The sequence below is a fragment of the Chelonoidis abingdonii genome, chromosome 2, assembly GCF_003597395.2.
Source record: "Chelonoidis abingdonii isolate Lonesome George chromosome 2, CheloAbing_2.0, whole genome shotgun sequence".
NCBI classification, from domain to species: domain Eukaryota; kingdom Metazoa; phylum Chordata; order Testudines; family Testudinidae; genus Chelonoidis; species Chelonoidis abingdonii.
In genome coordinates, this window is record NC_133770.1 from 187,537,339 (window position 1) to 187,555,716 (window position 18,378).

Below are 18,378 nucleotides of genomic sequence, written 5' to 3' on the forward strand. Positions count from 1 at the left end.
AAAACAAGATTTGTTTTTCTAAATTCACATTCTTTAGAAATTAAGTTGGTGGTGATGGGGAGGGAGGGATAAATCTATTCCAATTAGCAACCAGAACCCTAGCACAAATGCAAAGGAATCTAAAGAATAGTCCATTTTAGATTACTTTACAATGGCATAGCAGTTCTAAATGCAAAGCAGGAGCTTATAATACTCCCAAAACGAGCTGGAAAATTTCAGAGATAAGACAAAAATTTCAACAGAAACAAATACCCAGAAACAAATGTTTCAACAGAAACTTTTATTCCATTTCCTAATCGGCTCTAATCACTCGGCAGTTCGATTGGATATTGCAGCATTTATTTCAGGCAATAGGATGGAACTATTTAGAAAGATATAAAAACAACAGAATATGCTTATAAACTCTGGAAGGCAACATCCATTTCTAACAAAATATTAGTTGAGATACAATGTTTCATATCTTTAGTAATGCAGAGAGAAGAGTTTAGTAGGGCATCTGATTTTTTTCGTCCATCTTCAGATGGACAAGTAATCTCCTATGTACAGAGGAAAGACAAAAGGCATTCCTGATGTGTTTCTCCAGCCACAAAAAAGTACAGCTAACAGTTAAAGATAAAGAAACAATTACAGCTATTACTAATTACACTCAGCCCTGATCTTACTGCTAAAAGATCCCAACTCCAATGTTTTGCCCAGCATTGAAGGGGGTGTAACTGGCACCTGTTAAATGGTTCCTTTTTACATTCACTTCCTGATGTGAGTCAAAAATTGAACCATATAAGCTCTCCCTAGCTCAATGGAGACTAAAGTGCAGTTGGTTAACTTCTCCTAGCTTTTGATGTCCTTGCTGAATACAAAATTAGAAAATGATATGTTTGTGGGGGCAGGTAGGCCAGCCTGCTCTGGGTAGTTCTCTAAATGAAGAGAAAACACTAATAATCGATCAAAGTAATCTAAACTGATGTGTCTTCTGTTATTAAATTTTTTAGAAGGCAATGTGACCTGGTGGTTAGAGCAAGAGACCTGGAGTCAGAAAATGTTGGATCTACCCCACTACTCCACCACTGTCTCACTGTGTGGTCTTAGGCAAGTCACAACTACTGCCTTGTTATCCTCACCTGCAAAATGGGGGAAAATATTTACTCACCTGTGTAAACCACAAAATCCTACCCTTGTGAAGATTAAGCCTAAAGTTTACAAAAATTTAAAAAAAACCTCTGAGGATATATTCGTTAGATATAATTCCAAAATAAAACCAACCACCCTTATGAAATAGACAAGTTTGTACAGCTTCACTTTTCATCATCTGAGAACTGTTTAGCTTTTGGAAATCTTCTAGAAATGAGCGTCAGCACGTTTAATTATAAATGTGGATGAAAGTTCTGTCTGATCATTTTGTTTTATATAATCTGTTCTGTGCATTTTAAACTGTAACTCTAGGAGGTCCTGAAACCTTTTTTTTAAACCATCACTGATTTCTTGGCTTTAATTCCATTAAGGAAAAGCAATTATGGAAGCCAAGCCTGCCTGCCTCCTTTAGTAGAATCCACTTGCTCTCATTATGAATCACAGTATAAACTTTTACTTTCATTTAACAATAAAAGCATTTTTTCAATATTACATTTGCCAGCTTAAATGACAGCACAACAATATAAATTTTTATCACTTTTTCCAACATTATCTCCACTGCCTCTCCCCTCCTCGTCTCTCACAAGTGTGAACAACTCTTATTAAATGAAAAATGACTTCACACACTTCAGGCCCAGTTGAGCTATGCTTACTCCCAATGAGTAAAAAGTAGTCTTACTGAACTCAAAGGATGACAAACCATCCAGCAGAGTAAAGATGACAAAACTAGACCCCACTCAGTGCCCCGAGGCTTTCCACACAAGTTAATTTTGGTTAGACATACAGCTATTCATCTTTAATATGCAACTACGAGCAAAAGTAATGGTAAAATGATCAACCAGCAACCTAACAAGTGAAATTCTAATTTTGAAATAGATCTTCCTTTATAACAATAGTGTAACAGAAATATGAAACCAAGCTACACAAAGAAAACCAAAACACATTTGGCACTTTTATGCCTGCTAAGAAATTAATCTAAATACATGCAGCACTGCTGCAGTGATTCAGATTAAATTCATATAGATAGTGCCTTTGGAAATGCATAAAAACAAAGAATTTCTCCAGTACCAAGAGTACTGTGACTATTCAGATGAGGAAAAAAACCCGCAAGATCCAATAATTTAATATTAAAATTAATGGATTTTAAATGGTTCTCCTAAACACCAGGAGGATCAAACAAGCTTCAGGAAAAAGCTATGCATAAATTCTAGATTTGGAAGACACGGAATTAATTTTATTTAGACCAAAACAAATATGATCAGTGTTAACTGATCATAGTCCATTGCACATTACACACTTTAAGGATATTTCCAATGCACTAAGTCAGATAGAAGTTTTCTTTGCAAAACCGTAAATTAAATATTAACAATCAACAAAGACCCCAAAACCGCACTGAGCTTCAAGTGGGCAGACCCGTGTCTGTTAAAGAGCCCTGTTTATGTCATGGGATTCCATGCAGCTGCAAGGGTCTACACCTGTGGTTATCAGGACAGAATGGGTCCTAATTCTAGCAAGGTCAAAAAGGGATATGCGCATAACAGGTGATAAAGCAAGAAACACAAATCCACAAAGACAAACCACATGTGCTCTTATATTATGGTAGCATTATAGCTTTTTCCCAAATATCTGCAACAATTTTCACAGGGAGGGTAACATTCCCACCTTAAGTTGATTATTACCAGTAATTTAGAAAGGGTTTTTTTGCTGTTGTTGTAACTGTAGACTTTTTATTTATTTGAACAGTTACTTGATTCTACTCTGGTATATTTATACATTTGTTTTTTGGGTTTGGTTTGTTTTTTAAGAACTATATACAGCTTATTTCTTCCTTTAGTTTGGTACAAAATCATGAAATATGTATGGAGAAAAAATTTGCAGTACCAAAGTTCTGGGAAGCCTACACATTTTAGAACATTTGTATTACAGTAGCACTTATGGGCTCCAATCAAGATGAGGGTTTCACTGTGCCAGGTACTATATACGCGCACACACAGTAAGAAACAGTTTGTGCCATGAAAAGCTTACATTCAAAATAAATAAGAGACCAAGACTATATTTATTATTCCCATTTTACAGATGAGGAACCAGGGCACAGAGAGATTACATGACTCTGCCAAGGATATGCAGAAAGTCCGGCAAAGAACCAGGAAATGAATCCAGATCTTCCCAGTCCCAAGACAGTGCATTAACCACAAGATTGGCCTTCCTTATGCTGTCATCAAAAGGGTTAATGGCATAAAGTTAAACCTGAACACGAGATTTATTACACTAATCGAACTGCAGAATTGGGATGCAAGTGGAACCTCATACGAAGTCTCAGAATTTTTAAGATGTAAAGTATCATAAAAGTGTAAAATAATGTCTACCAAAAAAGCAACACCACAAATAATTCAGATGGACATATGCATTTTTTTCACAAAGCCATGCCTATGATGAGATGTGCAAGCAGTCTTATGGGACAATGGCCATAACTATGATTATTTGCCCAATTTTCTGCTCTTAAGCAAAAAAATACATTCAGAGCATAAAGTACAGGGATCAACAGGTAACTGAACAGATTAGCACACAATACAACTCTTCCCCTCATGCTGCCGCCCACCCCCCAATGAAAAAAATCTTTTCCTGCTCTGCTCTATTTTTACAATCTGGTGCCTTGGTATTTTGGATGATTTCCAAAAGTATTCTTTTCAGGGACTTCGCAAGTAAGTGCCAGATTTCCAAATTATTTTAGTGGACTCTCTTATACTGCTTCACAGAACAGCACGGAATTAATAAGGGATCCAGCAGTCACAACTTTTCAAATGCAAATATGTTGCAATCTGGTAAATACAGCCCTTAAAAAAACCCTCCTCCAGCCTCTAAAATCCAGCACACAACTTTTGTTCCCACAAATCAAACCTGAAGGTTACAGCAACTCATTAAACAGAATCTCCTTAATGAAACTGCCAAAAATATTATGGACTTTTCAGTTTCTTGCATCCCACCACTAATTAATCTTATCTAACAGTTGATGAAAGCATAAATCTTTAAACATATATGAAACTACTAATGATGTTTTGTCTCTGAAAAAGTAATACTATTGCCCCCCCAAATTCCTCTGACAGTGTGTGGATAAAGAAATTTGGGGTCTGATTCTGGATGCAACTCCATTGATGTTACTGGCATCTTACACAGCTGCAAGCAAAAGGAGGATCAGGCTACTGGACTTTTTTCTAAAGAGCTTCCAAAAGTAGCTGAAGCACTAGTAAGAAGCTGCTTCTCTCTTAACAAAAGCACACAAGCAACTCATTGTTTGAGCCCATGCTTAACCCAAAGTAGACAAGGTGGGGCAGGGATTTCTGGATAGGGATATTTTATTTGTACCTGTTATCTCCCTGTTTGATGTTTGAAGGGGGAGGGTGCAGCACAGTCTGATTCCCTTGCATCTCCACAATACATTTGGTGTTCAACTCCAGCTCTAGAAGAGAACATGCCAGAGGGTTTTACCTACCAGAATAGCCCCTCGTGCACAGAAGAGGACACATGCACCCCTTGCCAAACTGGGCTCCTTCGACCATCTCCCCCGAGCTACCTGCAGAACAACCCTTACCCCACAGTACTGGGGGGGGGGGTATGTGTGGGGGCGGGAGTAGGAAGAAAGCGTTTGGTATTTTCCCCAGAGCTTGAGGCTGCGCTAGCTAATCCCCGGGGTTGTTTAGAGAATGCCCTCCTTATGGGGCGGTCATCCAGGCAGCCCCGAGGAGAAGCTGCGGGAACCGCAGGCTCACCTGAACAGTCACTAGCCGAGGAAGGGAGCCGGGTGTGCACGTGGGGGAAAGAGGGGCAGTATCAAAGTGATCGCAAAAAGCAGGGTCCGCCCCCAACCCGCACCGTGGGGCAGGCGGCTGTGACAGGACGCTTCAGCCGCACCCCGGGCTAAGTTTTTGCTCACTGATTGTTGCGGGGTCCGTGAGCTCATGACGACCCCCACCCACTCCGGGCGCTGGCCGTCTGTGAGGAGAAGCAGGGCAGGGGCGGTGCCGGCTGGGGGTCTCCCGAGGCAGCCGGCGGGCGTCTTTACCTCTGCGTCATGGCCGGACCCCTGACGGCCACTTTCACCTTGGTCTCCGACATCTTCCCCGGCGGCGCCCGGCTCCCTCAGCGCCGCTGCTGCTGCTGCTGCCGGGGGCCGCTCACAGGGACGGGTCGCTGCCAGCCCCGCGCTGCCCGCGGCGAGGCGCAGCCCCAAGGTCCATCCCCGCTGGGGGGAAGAGGGGGGGAGCGGCGGCCGAGCAGCTCCGGGCTGCCTCCGTCTGTCTGACTCCGCGTCTGCCCGCCTCTAGCCTCGTTTGCATAACAGCTCCCGCCGCTCCGCTGCCCGGCGCTGCCACCGCCCCGTCCCGACCGCCATCTTCCGCCCACAACGACCGCCTTGCCGCACAGACCGCAGCAGCCTAGGAGACAGGCGGGGGGTGGGGGGAGGGTCTCCGGAAAGATACGAAAACAGCCGAGTGTCTCCCAGGCAGGGGGAGTGGAATGGAACGTCCCAGGTAACCCGCCCCCGCCGCCTAGACATGCGCACAGCCTTCGTGTTTCCCTCTCTGCCCATGCGCAGAGGGAAGAGCGAAGTGCCTTACTTGGCGCGGGCGTAGGGGGAAAAAGCCCGTGAAAAGCTACCTGGTGGAGGTCAGGTGTTAGGCAGGGAGTGAGATGAGGTGACAGGGGTGAATCTAGGCACTAGCAGAGCAAGCACGTGCTTGAGGCAGCCCATTTGCAGGGGCAGCAGCTGGCAGGACTCCTGCTCGGGAGCTGAGCACCAACAAGGGGCCCATGGGAGCTGTAGTTTCTTTGGTTGGCTCCTTACTTATAGAGTCAGCTCTGGAGCAGGGAAAGAACTACATTACCCAGCATTCCCTTGGCTGTTATCAACAAGAAAGGGAGGAGGAGGGACTATGATAGCTGAAACCTCTTGCGGCAGGTTGATGTGAATGGAGAACTCAGTGCTAGAGGAGGGTGGCACTGTGAATGGGGAACAAGTGTGCCCAAAGAGTAGAAGGCTTTAGCCCAGCTATCCCCTTCAGAAGACATCCCGAGTCTGAAGTAAGAGTATTGGTGTGACCTCATCTTGCAGCCCCCAAACAAGGAATTGGGTGGAAATAGACAGTGCCCCTCTATATTTGAAGCTTAGCAAGGGAGCTTAGTGGCTCCCACTAGAATTTAAAATGAAAAGTAAGGGAGGAGAGGCTCTACTGGACCTGGGCAGCTTTAGATACAGTACCAGGCACATAGGAGGAGTTCCTTTTCTGAGCCATGGAAGCAGAAATTGACTCTTCCTTTCCAGATTTAGGTAATATTCAGAAAGGGAATCTAGCATCTGCCTTCCAGATTTGAACACCTCAAAATTCAGGCATGCTGAGGCTCAATTTGGGCAACTGTTACTTCATTTCTCCCAAATCAAATATACTGATCCACTGTAATTTGCTGTAGAAAAAGTAGGATAAAATTGAGCAAGAAATATTTCCCAGTGGTTTTTAGGACTGGAATTACTATTTTCAACAGCCATTGCCTTTTTTTGTTTTTAAAGTTTTATTTGTTTAAAAGGAAGACAGTGATATTGCATTGGCAAATTCCCCATAGAAACAAAGAGTGGAACAAAAGAATAATAAAGACAACTCAACTTTTCCTCATTTATGGAGGACAGTCTTATAATATGCATCCAGATATCCTCCAATCACACAAGCTGAAAATTGTTCCGCTTTACTGGAGTTATGTAACCATTTGGGAACCAATCCTGTCTGTGTTCTGTGCACATCCAAAATTCCTGCTGAATGACCCGCCCTGGGAGCAAGTTACCAGTGACCCAGGGCTGGGGCTGAAGGAGGGTGCAGGTGCTGGGGGGGAGAGCTCAGGGCTGGGGTGGCAGGTGGTCCGGGTGGCGAAGGCAGAGCCCAGGACTGAGGTGGCAGGGGGTGTGTGGGTGGGGAGGCACTGGCGGGGAGGAAGGGGGAGCCCAGAGCTGGGGCAGCACGGTGTGTGGCTGGGGAGAGCCCAGGGCTGGGGTGGCAGGGGGTATGGGTGGGGAGGGGAGAGCCCAGGGCTGAGGCAGCAGTGGGTGCGGGGGGGAGCCCAGGGCTGAGGTGGGGGCAGCCAAAATTTTTTTGCTTGGGGCAGCAAAAAACCTAGAGCCAGTCCTGTGAGATGCTGACCCAGGGGGATAAGCTGCTCAGCAGGGTGAATGGGGGAGATGGGACCAGAGGGCAACAGAGCAGAGCTGTGGCTGGAGGAGCCTGGGGAAGATAGCTGAGAGCAGACTTCTCCTAAGCAGAAGTCTCCCATGAAACTCCAGGCCCCCACTCATAGATTGTGCAGGGTTTGACTTTGGGGGTTCCTTAGTGTCTGAGGAAAGGAAGGATCCGACTGAGGAAATGTTAAAGCTCCCAGGTGGCCTTGTTCCCCAAGTGGAATGGGAGATGCACAAAGGAAGCAGAGGACTGGACCAGATGACCTCTCATCCCTTCCATTCTATGATTCTATAACATCAGACTGCAAGATTCACAAGCCCTTGAAGCACTCTAGGAAGATTGCACTCTTTCAGATGATGCTGTGCAACCTCATCATTGTTTGCAAATCACGTAATCCATACGCTTCTCTGATTGTGCTGGTCCAGAAGAGGAATGGGAAAATAAGGATGATTATAGACTACCCTATCCTAAGTAGACACTCTGTGGTTGATAAGTGCACCATGAATCTATGCCTCGGACTGTTTGCTAGGGAGCCCGTCGTTCTTGATGGTGAATCTTTAATGTGCATATTACCTGATCCCACTGGGACAACATGATAAAGAGAAAACCACATTCTCTGCCCTTTAGGTTTCTGTTTGAACACATGCCCCCAAGGAATATCTGGAGTGCCTACCACATACCTCCAGAAGAAGAAAGAGGAGCATCCATGTATCAGCAATGCAGATACAAGTGAGCAACCGTTTTCATGTTCTCTCCACAGGTACTACTGCGGAACGTGGATTAGATGATACATCTGAGAGAAGGGAGCAGAAGGAGACTCCACTGATTGGAAGGCATGACATGCACTGTCCTAGGGATGGGGGTTCCAAGACCACCGCTCCCAGGAGAAGGAGGCAGGTGGTGGTAGTCGGGGACTCCCTCCTCAGGGGGACTGCGTCATCTATCTGCTGCCCCGACCAGAAAAACAGAGAGGTCTGCTGCTTGCCAGGAGCGGGGATTCACAATGTGACAGAGAGACTGCCTGCTGAGACTCATCAAGTCCTCCGATAACTACCCCTTCCTCCTTCTCCACGTGGGCACCAGTGATACTGCCAAGAATGACCTTGAGCAGATCACTGCAGACTACGTGGCTCTGGGAAGAAGGATAAAGGAGTTTGAGGCGCAAGTGGTGTTCTCGTCCATCCTCCCTGTGGAAGGAAAAGGCCCGGATAGAGACCGTTGAATTGTGGAAGACAACAAATGACTACGCAGATGGTGTCGGAGAGAAGGCTTTAGATTCTTTGACCATGGGATGGTGTTCCAAGAAGGAGAAGTGCTAGGCAGAGACGGACTCCACCTAACGAAGAGAGGGAAGAGCATCTTCGCAAGCAGGCTGGCTAATCTAGTGAGGAGGCTTTTAAACTAGGTTCACTGGGGAAGGAGACCAAAGCCCTGAGGTAAGTGGGGAAATGGGATACCAGGAGGAAGCACGAGCAGGAGAGTGCAAGAGGAGAGGACTTCTGTCTCATACTGAGAAAGTGGGATCATCAGTGAGTTATCTTAAGTGCCTATACACAAATGCAAGAAGCCTGGGAAACAAGCAGAGAGAACTGGAAGTCCTAGCACAGTCAAGGAACTATGATGTGATTGGAATAACAAGAGACTCGGTGGGATAACTCACATGACTGGAGTACTGTCATGGATGGATATAAACTGTTCAGGAAGGACAGGCAGGGTAGAAAAGGTGGAGGAGTTGCATTGTATGTAAGAGAGCAGTATGACTGCTCAGAGCTCCGGTATGAAACTGCAGAAAAAACTGAGAGTCTCGTCGGGATGAGTTTACGTAATGTGATGCAACAGCGGAGTGATTCATAGGTGGGGACGTCTGCTATACCGTACACTCTAGACCAGGGGGTATGGAGAGTTGACAACAGTCTTCAGTACGTCTATGGTCAATCATAAGACAGGTATGCTAGTATCGCAGCGCCCATGGTTCCTCATGGGACGACTTACAATAGTCACCTGATATCTGGCTGCGGCAGAGCCAATACACTCGTGGCGACAATTCAAAGACATCCAGGAAGGTTTTAGTAAATGAGGCTGTAGCGGGCCCCTAACTTATCCTGGTGCACTAGTGCTAGGAAGCGAACACCAACAGAGCGACACGTAGCGCTCCTGACAATGCCGTCACAAACTCTCCGGAGAAGCTTGTATTAAGTAGGCGATATGACGAAAAGTGATGGCAACTGGGCGAGGCCCTGAACACATACACTATGGCTCCATGTTTTTGGATCCTGAACCAGGAAGAACAGAGAGCAGCCAGAATATTGCTTAGGACTACTTGGATCAGAAACGCAGACCTTTGACCTCCTCAGAAGAACGCATGACAGAAGTAGACTGGGAGGAATAAATATTGAGGGGGAAGGAGCTCCAGGAGAGCTGGCCTGCGATTTGTACGAAGACTCTTTTATTGAGGTGCAGGAACAAACCAGAGCCGGATGTCGTAGATGAAGAATAGTATTATGCAGTTATCGACCGGGCTTGACTTAACAGGTGAAACATTTCTGCTGATTCCTTAACACACAAGAGAAAGAAGCCTTACAAGAAACGTGGAAGAATTGAATTATCCAGGGGTATAGGAGGTTACTGTCAGTGACAACAGCATGCAAGGAGACGTGAAACACAACAGAGAGGCCAGACATAATCACTACTTTTTGCGATTGGCCCAGGCTAGCGCAGAAATGTATATAGAGGTAACAAGAATTTCTTTCAGTATGTTAGCAAAAAGAGAAAGTCAAGGAAAGTTGTAGGCCTTATCTGAGGGTGGCAACTAGTGACAGTAGGATGTGGAAAAAGCTATCGTACTCTGCTTTTTTGCCTCGTCGTTCGAAGAACAAGGAGCTCACTACCCACTGCCTGCACTGGGGCGTATAGCATGGGGAGTAGTGTAGTGTGACGCCGATTGTGGATGAAGACGTCGGTTCAGACTTTTAGGAAGAGACCTGGACGCAGCATACATATCCATGGGTCAGGAGCGCTGCACATCTCAAGTGATGTAAAGGAGTTGCGATGGTAATGTGCAGAGCCATGGCCATTGTTTTGAAAACTCCATGGTGGATCGGGGAAGTCCGGATGACAGGAAAAAGGATCAGCAGATGCTTATCCGAAAAAGAGGAGGAGGAAGATCTGGGGACGACCGCTGTACAGTCCTCATGTACGTCAGTCGCCGGAAAATATAATCATGGAGCGGTTACCTGCGAAGAATAATTATCTATAAGCACTTAGGAGAAGAGGAAAGTTACTGAGGGAAATTCGGCACACTAAGAGTTACGAAGGGGCAAGCCCATAGTGGCTGAAACTAAGTTGCTTCTTGGACTATGACACACTCGGGTATGCTGAGGATAAAGGGATATGCGTGCAAGAGAGTTATTCCTTGACTTTAGCAAAGCTTTTGATACAGTCTCCCACAGTATTCTTGCCAGCAAATTAAAGAAGTATGGGCTGGATGAATGGACGATAAGGTGGATAGAAAGCTGACCAGATCATCGGGCTCAACGGGTAGTGATCAATGGCTCCATATCTAGTTGGCGGCCGGTATCGAGCAGAGTGCCCCAAGGGTCGGTCTTGTTCAATATCTTCATTAATGATCTGGAGGATGTCATGGACTGCACCCTCAGCAAGTTTGCAGATGACACTAAACTGGGAGGAGTGGTAGATATGCTGGGGGGTAGGGACAGGATACAGAGGGACCTAGACAAATTAGAGGATTGGGCCAAAAGAAATCTGATGAGGTTCAACAAGGACAAGTGCAGAGTCCTGCACTTAAAACAGAAGAATACCATGCACTGCTACAGACTACGGACCAAATGGTTCTAGGCAGCAGTTCTGCAGAATAGGACCTAGGGGTTACAGTGGACGAGAAGCTGGATATGAGTCAACAGTGTGCCCTTGTTGTCAAGAAGGCTAATGGCATTTTGGGCTGTCTGAGTAGGGGCATTGCCAGCAGATCGAGGGACATGATCATTCCCCTTTATTCGACATTGGTGAGGCCTCATCTGGAGTACTGTGTCCAATTTTGGGCCCCATGCTACAAGAAGGTTGCGGAAAGAGTCCAGTGGAGGGCAACAAAAATTATTAGGGGGCTGGAGCACATGACTTATGAGGAGAGGCTGAGGGAACTGGGATTGTTTAGTCTGCGGAAGAGAAGAACGAAGGGGGGATTTGATAGCGACTTTCAACTACCTGGATCTAGACTGTTCTCAGTGGTACCAGATGACAGAACAAGGAGTAATGGTCTCAACAGTGGGGGAGGTTTAGGTTGGATATTAGGAAAAACTTTTTCACTAAGAGGGTGGTGAAGCACTGGAATGGGTTACCTAGGGAGGTGGTGGAATCTACTTCCATAGAGGTTTTTAAGGTCAGGCTTGACAAAGCCTGCCTGAGATGATTTTAGTTGGGGATAGGTCCTGCTTTGAGCAGGGTGTTGGAGGAGATGACCTCCCGAGGTCCCTTCCAACCCTGATATTCTATGATACCACTACCTCATGGAGAAAAGTTGTGGTAGACATGAACCTATTACAAGTATTAGTTTATTTGGATGATGTGACTATGTTTGGAAGAACTCTGGAGGAACATGAAGAAAGATTTCTAAAAGTGTTAGGCTGATTGGAAGTCTATGGGCCGAAGCTATCAATTGATAAATTCCAGTTCTGCACAATATCAAAAATGTGGGTCACGTGTCCCATGGAGATGTAAGTATGGATTCTGATAACACAGCAACACTCACTATGTAGCCATGCCCACATAATTACAGAGAGTCCAAGACTTTCCTAGGATTTTGCAGCTGTGACTGCAGATTTGTTAATAATTGCACTATCACCACAAAGCTACTGAATAATCTCACTATAGGATACCAGTCTGGGATGATAAAAAAATAAAATCTAAGACAAAGGTTAAGGAAAAGTCCACAAAGGTTTCTGGACAAAAACCTAGGATGCCTGGGAAAATGACAGGACAAGAGGTGTGAAAAGGCCTTTCAGGAAATCACTAATTGACTAACTCATGCCCCGATCACAGTCTTTACTGACACAAGCAAGCCTTTTGTGAGGTCACTAGCTCACAGTAAATGAGAAGCTATTTCAGGCATAGCAGATGTTGTGAAAGATGGTGCGGAGTTGTAAGTGAAAAAAGAGGACATTAGGACCATAAAAATGAATGGAGCTGGGAGGGTTCAGTGTTCACTATTGACTGTAGGAACAGACAAGTGTGGAAATGATGAAAGGGACAGAGTCATGGAGCACTCTTGTCTTCATTAGTAAAAAAAATGTGTTTTAAACAAATATTGATTAATGTGTTAAAATCCTACTGTAGACAAGGCAAGTTGTAGTTAGCTGGCCGACACAAACCCTGAAGGTAGTTTGGGGCCCACAAGTCAGAAACGTGTCCCTGTTACAGATAAGCTAATATGTGGATAAGTTTCCAAGTAGCTAATTGTATCCACAGTTGAAAAGCAAGACCATGTAGATGTCAGATATCTTGAAAAATACAATGTATTTGAAGAAAAACTTCAGATACAATATGTTCACAATAAAGATGAAGTAACCCATTTTTAACATGAAATATAACAACACAGGACTGCACATGCATTTTAGAGTAGATGGTATATTGAGAACTTGCAAATCTGACTGTAGGAAAGGGAGGCGGAAAAGTGAATGGAAAAATAGAAGAAAAATGGAGAAGAGAGATGGGTGTGGTTCTGATTTTAAAGGGGCTCTTTCAACCTCTGCAGGACCCAAAATCTAGATAATTAATAAGTGAATTGCTTTATATCTTCATTGTAGTTGTAATCCAATAGCTTTTTAGATTATTTAAGATAAGACATCACTACTGGTGTTTCCCCCGCCTTACAGATGTAATTTTGCACTGAAGAGGAACAGATGTCAGGAATGCGGTTGCAGATGAGGAGGGAAGTGGCAGAGGGAAGCTGAGCAAGATCCAGGGTGAAACAGTGCTTGGCTCCTGGCATAATACCAGTGTATATTTCTCCATCAAACATGGCTACCATAAGAAATCCTTTAAATCTCTACTTTTGCTACTGGTAGCAAATTCAGATGCCAGTCACCCATCAATTTGCTGTTAGCTATACCAGAGATAAGGCAGGGTGTAGGTAGCAAGTGCTGATAGATGAAGGCCATCCCAGCAGAAATGACTGCTTGGTGCTCCAACAATGAGATATGGAGGGGGTAGCAAAAAGTAAAGGATAGTGTGGCGGTAAAACAAGGACAAGGAGATCCCAGTTCCAAAGGGCAGGAGTAAACTAGTTTAAAGTCATCCTTCCCTATCATCTTTTTTCCTTCCTCCTCACATTTAGGTCTGATTTTGTGTCACTAAAGCAAATGGGAGTTTTGCAATTGACTTCAATGGGCACAGGATCAAAGCCTTTGTCTCCATCTTTCCTTCCCCCTTCCTTGTTGTTGTTCCTCTCCTTGTCCCTTTCCCATATTTCTGCCCCTCCCTACCTGTTAATAGCAGCGGCAGAGCAGCAAAGAAAAGAGATCAGAAGAGAACAACTCAAAAGTTTCAATCTTTATTCTCCAAATACTCTTCATCTTCACTGCCAGGCAGAAAAACCACCTGGGATGCATTTTTTATGTTTTTCACAGTCACGTGCACTTCTTTCACACATGCTAGTTGCTAAGAAGGAAAGCACATTCTTAGAGGGAAGACAGCGTGCTACCACTACCAGGACAAAAAGGAACACATGAGAGATACTTGGAGTCAAGAGTCCAGATTGCCTGGATGTTCTGTATCTGGAGCACAACATCCCATTGAACTCCGTGAAATTTTTCTGCCTGTCTGATGGGGGAACTATACTGATGACTGGTAGGGAGATTCCATTGTGCCTGCTAGGAATAATATTCTTCTCAGCAATTTCACCACCAAACAGCTTGCTGTACCTGTACCTACTGCCCTGTCACCAGCCTCCCTGATTGCAGCTCCTTATTTCACAGAAGCCAGAAAAGAGGGAAAGTTTGCAGTGGTGAGGGGATGTGGAACAGTTTTAATTTTAAAAGAAACATTTAAAATAAAGAGAGTAATTTGATTGGAAAGACATTATGATTTGTATACTGCCTTCAGTGTACCCGGGTTGTTAAGCCTTAAATGTCTAAGGCAGTAGAAATAATAAAGCTAAGACTTTAATGATTTTAAAGAGATTGTCAAACCAAGTTTGACCCACATTTGGGTTTTATAAGAACAAGCTTTTTAAGAAAATCTAAGATCAATATAACTGTTTAGATTTAAAAAAAAAATCCAATGAAAACAAACTAAACTCCAACTTTTTGCAACTGAAACATACGGCAAGGCTGAGTTAGTGCCTGAGAAAGTGAAATTGACTAATTTCATCCTCCAGTCAGAGAAATGAGAAAAAGTAAACAAACAATACATGGGGAAAAGTACATTGAGATGTTTTTAAATGCCACCCTTAATAACATAAGATTTTATTTGTAACATAAGATAAAGACGTGGCATGAAATCCTAGCTCTAATTAAATCAGGGTCAAAACTTCCATATATTTCAGTGGGCCCAGCATTTCACACATTATTTTTTAAAAGGTTATATTTTAACATTTGTGAAATCAATCTGTTGGGTGTGTTCTAGGGAGTGAGATTTTTGACATTGCAGGGACAAGAGAAGATGTGATTCCTTATACTCCAATGGTAAATTATCCAAATAAACTTTTCTTTAGCACAATGAGAGTATAATGTCATTGAGAGGAGTGATGTAGACAAGTGGCCTTCCTGAAATTCTACACAATGAGCCAAAATGTACTTTCAGATACATCAGTGGGGATCCACAATAACTCCATTGAAGAGGAATTTCTCTGAATTTACCACCACTGTTTATAACAACAGTTTTTTGCCCGGTGCTTTTAGATGGGGTTTTTAGATTGCTTTTTAGATTTTCCTTTTGCTTCTAATTCCAAATTCACAGACGCATGTTAGATGGCCTAGATGTTTTTCACCTCTCTGATAGTTATTTTGATTGTGTCTGAAAAATCTTGCTGAGGGGCTTGAAGATCATGGGTCTATATGTGACATATTTATAGAGACATTTTAAGACTAAAATGAGTTCAGGTTGAATGGTCTTATGAGCCTCAAAGAGGGGTTGGGGGGAATCTTAAGTGTCAATCCTCTGAGCAAATGCAGAATAGATGTACCTAAACATTATTGTTTAATGTGTCTGATGACTGCTTATTTAGATATCTTTCAAAAACGTCTACTTTTAAGTTAACCTGACAGATCATGTCTTCAGGAAACAAAACCTTTTAACATTGTGCATCAGTAGGAGAAAGTACCATTCACTGAGTTCAAGTATTAAAAAATGGGTCATTTTTAATTTCCCCAAATCATTAGTTAATATATCTTCAATATTTAAGACCAATACTATTTTTGAGTTGAGTATAAAAAGTGTTTAAAGTTATTAACCACCTTTTTCCATCTGTTTTTAAAGTTTAAATGGTTAAGGGCTTCGTCCTACATTCAGTGGCAAAGCTCCCATTTAATGATGAGGGAACTGAGTATCTGGCCCAGAGCTACAGCATCCTGTGTTTTGGAGAGAACTAACTAGCAAAGTCCATGACTCAAATTGGCCCAGTAAAGTCAGTGTCACTACCAGTGTGTTAAAGAGAATAGGATTTTTCCCACACTCTTGCATTCCTGGAACAAAGAGCAGAATAAGGCAATTCATGTAAGTGACTTATGTGCCCTCATGTTGCTCGCTAATTAGGTACCTTGTGATGGCTGATCTCAGAGCATTATTAGCAAAATCTTGAAAAATACTATTGCCCACTCTCTTCAGATGTAGAAAGAACTTTTAAATCGGAATACTTCTAACATGTTCAGTATGTGTGCCATTCTTAGAGCTGGAATTTGATAATATATCTGGAACAAAATACTGGCCCTACTGAAGTGAATGGGACTTTTCCCACAGATTTCATTGGGACCAGGATTTCACCTTTTAGTGTAATGATTTCCAGCTATTAGTACTTAATACAGTATCTCTTTGTATCCTAATAGCATAACTTAAATTGTACAGCTAAACATTTTGCCACATTTGCTTTAGTTAATTTGTTTAAGGGTCTCCTACAATTTATTTTTTTTAAATATCAGGTGAAGTTTTTCAAACCATATTTAGGCATCTACATGAAAGTGGCCAATTTTCAAAATTGCTGAGCATCTGGAGGGACCATCAATTTTCTACCAGAACTCGAGCTGTTCTGCACATTTGGAAATTAGGCCAGTTTAGCTTATGTGCATAAATATAAATATCCAACTTTGGACACATTGGCTTAAACCTATTTTTGAAAATATCAATAATTTTAATTATGATAGGTGGTTAAAATTGCAACTGAAGCTAGAAGACTATGGGTCAGTATATATGCCACCTACCTTTGAAATGTGATTATTTTACCACCACCAGTCTTACAGCAACTGCACACACTTTCTTTAAAAGAATGATTGATAATCTCTTAATTCCAGTAGAATACTTCATGAAAAGACTAACATAATAATACTTAGCTCTTCTATAGTGCTTTCCATAGGTAGATCTCAAAGTGTTTTTACAAAGGAGTCAGTATTATTCCCATTTTACAGATGAGGAAACTGGGGTATAGAGACAGGAAGTGATTTGCCCAAGGTTATCCAGTAGGATAGTGGCAGAGCGGAGAACAGAACCTAAGTCTGAGTCCCAGTCCAGAACAATTGAACTTCAATATTATTTTGCAGTGGTTAAGAATGTTGGGCCCAGAGGACTATATGAAACTGTACACAGCTGGAGTAGTTCAAATGGATTGCGATAGTGGGTACTTTACGCAATTCCCCAGCAATAGATAATGCAAACTAAAACCAGAATAGAAGTTTTCCTTGTCCATTGCTCCCTCATTTCTTTTTCTTCATGCTTAATTTACTTTTCAAAGAGAAATCAGATTTTGTGCAATGTTATTTTTACTTTACTGTATATCATACTCACCAGCTATATTATTGTTTATACCACATCCACAGGTGGGACTGGCATTTTCCAGACTAATTAATAAAAATAAGGTGTGGCCTCTGCCTCTAAAATCTAACAATTTAAAGCCCTGATTCTGTAATTAGATTTGCCTGGGCAGACCCCCATAGGGCTCTGTATGAGTTTAATGTGGGTCCACCTGCATTGCTCCAACTGCAGGATCAGGGCTTAAATTTAGACAAGCTGTGAATGTGAGCAATAAACAGAATGGGGGAAAGGAGACAAAAGTTACAAGAACAATGTCATGTTTACTTAGACACATTGGGACAACTCCTAATGGGCTTTTCAAATTAAAAATTGACAGTAAGATACACATGCTGAAGCAGGGTGCATTTGATTTAAATCACTAGTGAAGAAGACACTATTTAATCACTGATTTTCTACATCAAAGTGCATTCTTGTTGGTTGGTTGTTATAACCTTAATACATATTCTTTATAACTCAGAGATAGATGTAGGTTTCATTTTTAGAAAGTACACACTATACATTTTTAAAGTGAATTATTTTGAAAACCTTTCTGATTAGTTTTACAGCTATATCAGAAAATGAATGATTGTTTGGTTATTTCATTTACCAAAAGTAATTGAAGGAGATATTTGTGAAGTCATTGGGAAGTGAACTATCTCCAATTCAACAAGCTAATCATTAATATTTGAAGGATTTTCTTGCCATGCTGTACGAAGAGGAGAACATCACCAGACAGACATTTACATTGTTTTATTTAACTAAAACAACAACATTATGTATTCTGGATGTTTTTCTTCAACAGCAAACATATAATATTTTAACAAAACAAGCATATGAATTTTTGAATTTAATTAAACATTTTTTAAAATCAGATACGTTTTTGTTAAAAATTGTTCTTAACTAAAATAGTTAAATGAAATATTTAAAAAAAAAACAACAAAAAGTAAACTGACTATGCCAGTCAGATCAACATGAGAAACTTAAAATACTGGCTTCTGCAGCTAACTCAGTTGTC

At 42.6% G+C, this 18,378-nt stretch overlaps 1 protein-coding gene across 1 annotated transcript; it reads right to left on the reverse strand.

Moving 5' to 3' along the window:
• Positions 1-265: 265 nt before the first annotated feature.
• LOC142046372 (kinesin-like protein KIF13A) lies at positions 266-5,642 on the reverse strand. The gene is made up of 4 exons (XM_075062868.1): positions 5,189-5,642; positions 4,657-4,658; positions 4,492-4,585; positions 266-536 (listed from the first exon to the last, which is right to left on the reverse strand). The coding sequence occupies exons 1-4, from the start codon at positions 5,239-5,241 to the stop codon at positions 485-487; spliced, it is 201 nt and encodes a 66-aa protein (XP_074918969.1). The 5' UTR covers positions 5,242-5,642; the 3' UTR covers positions 266-484.
• Positions 5,643-18,378: the final 12,736 nt, after the last annotated feature.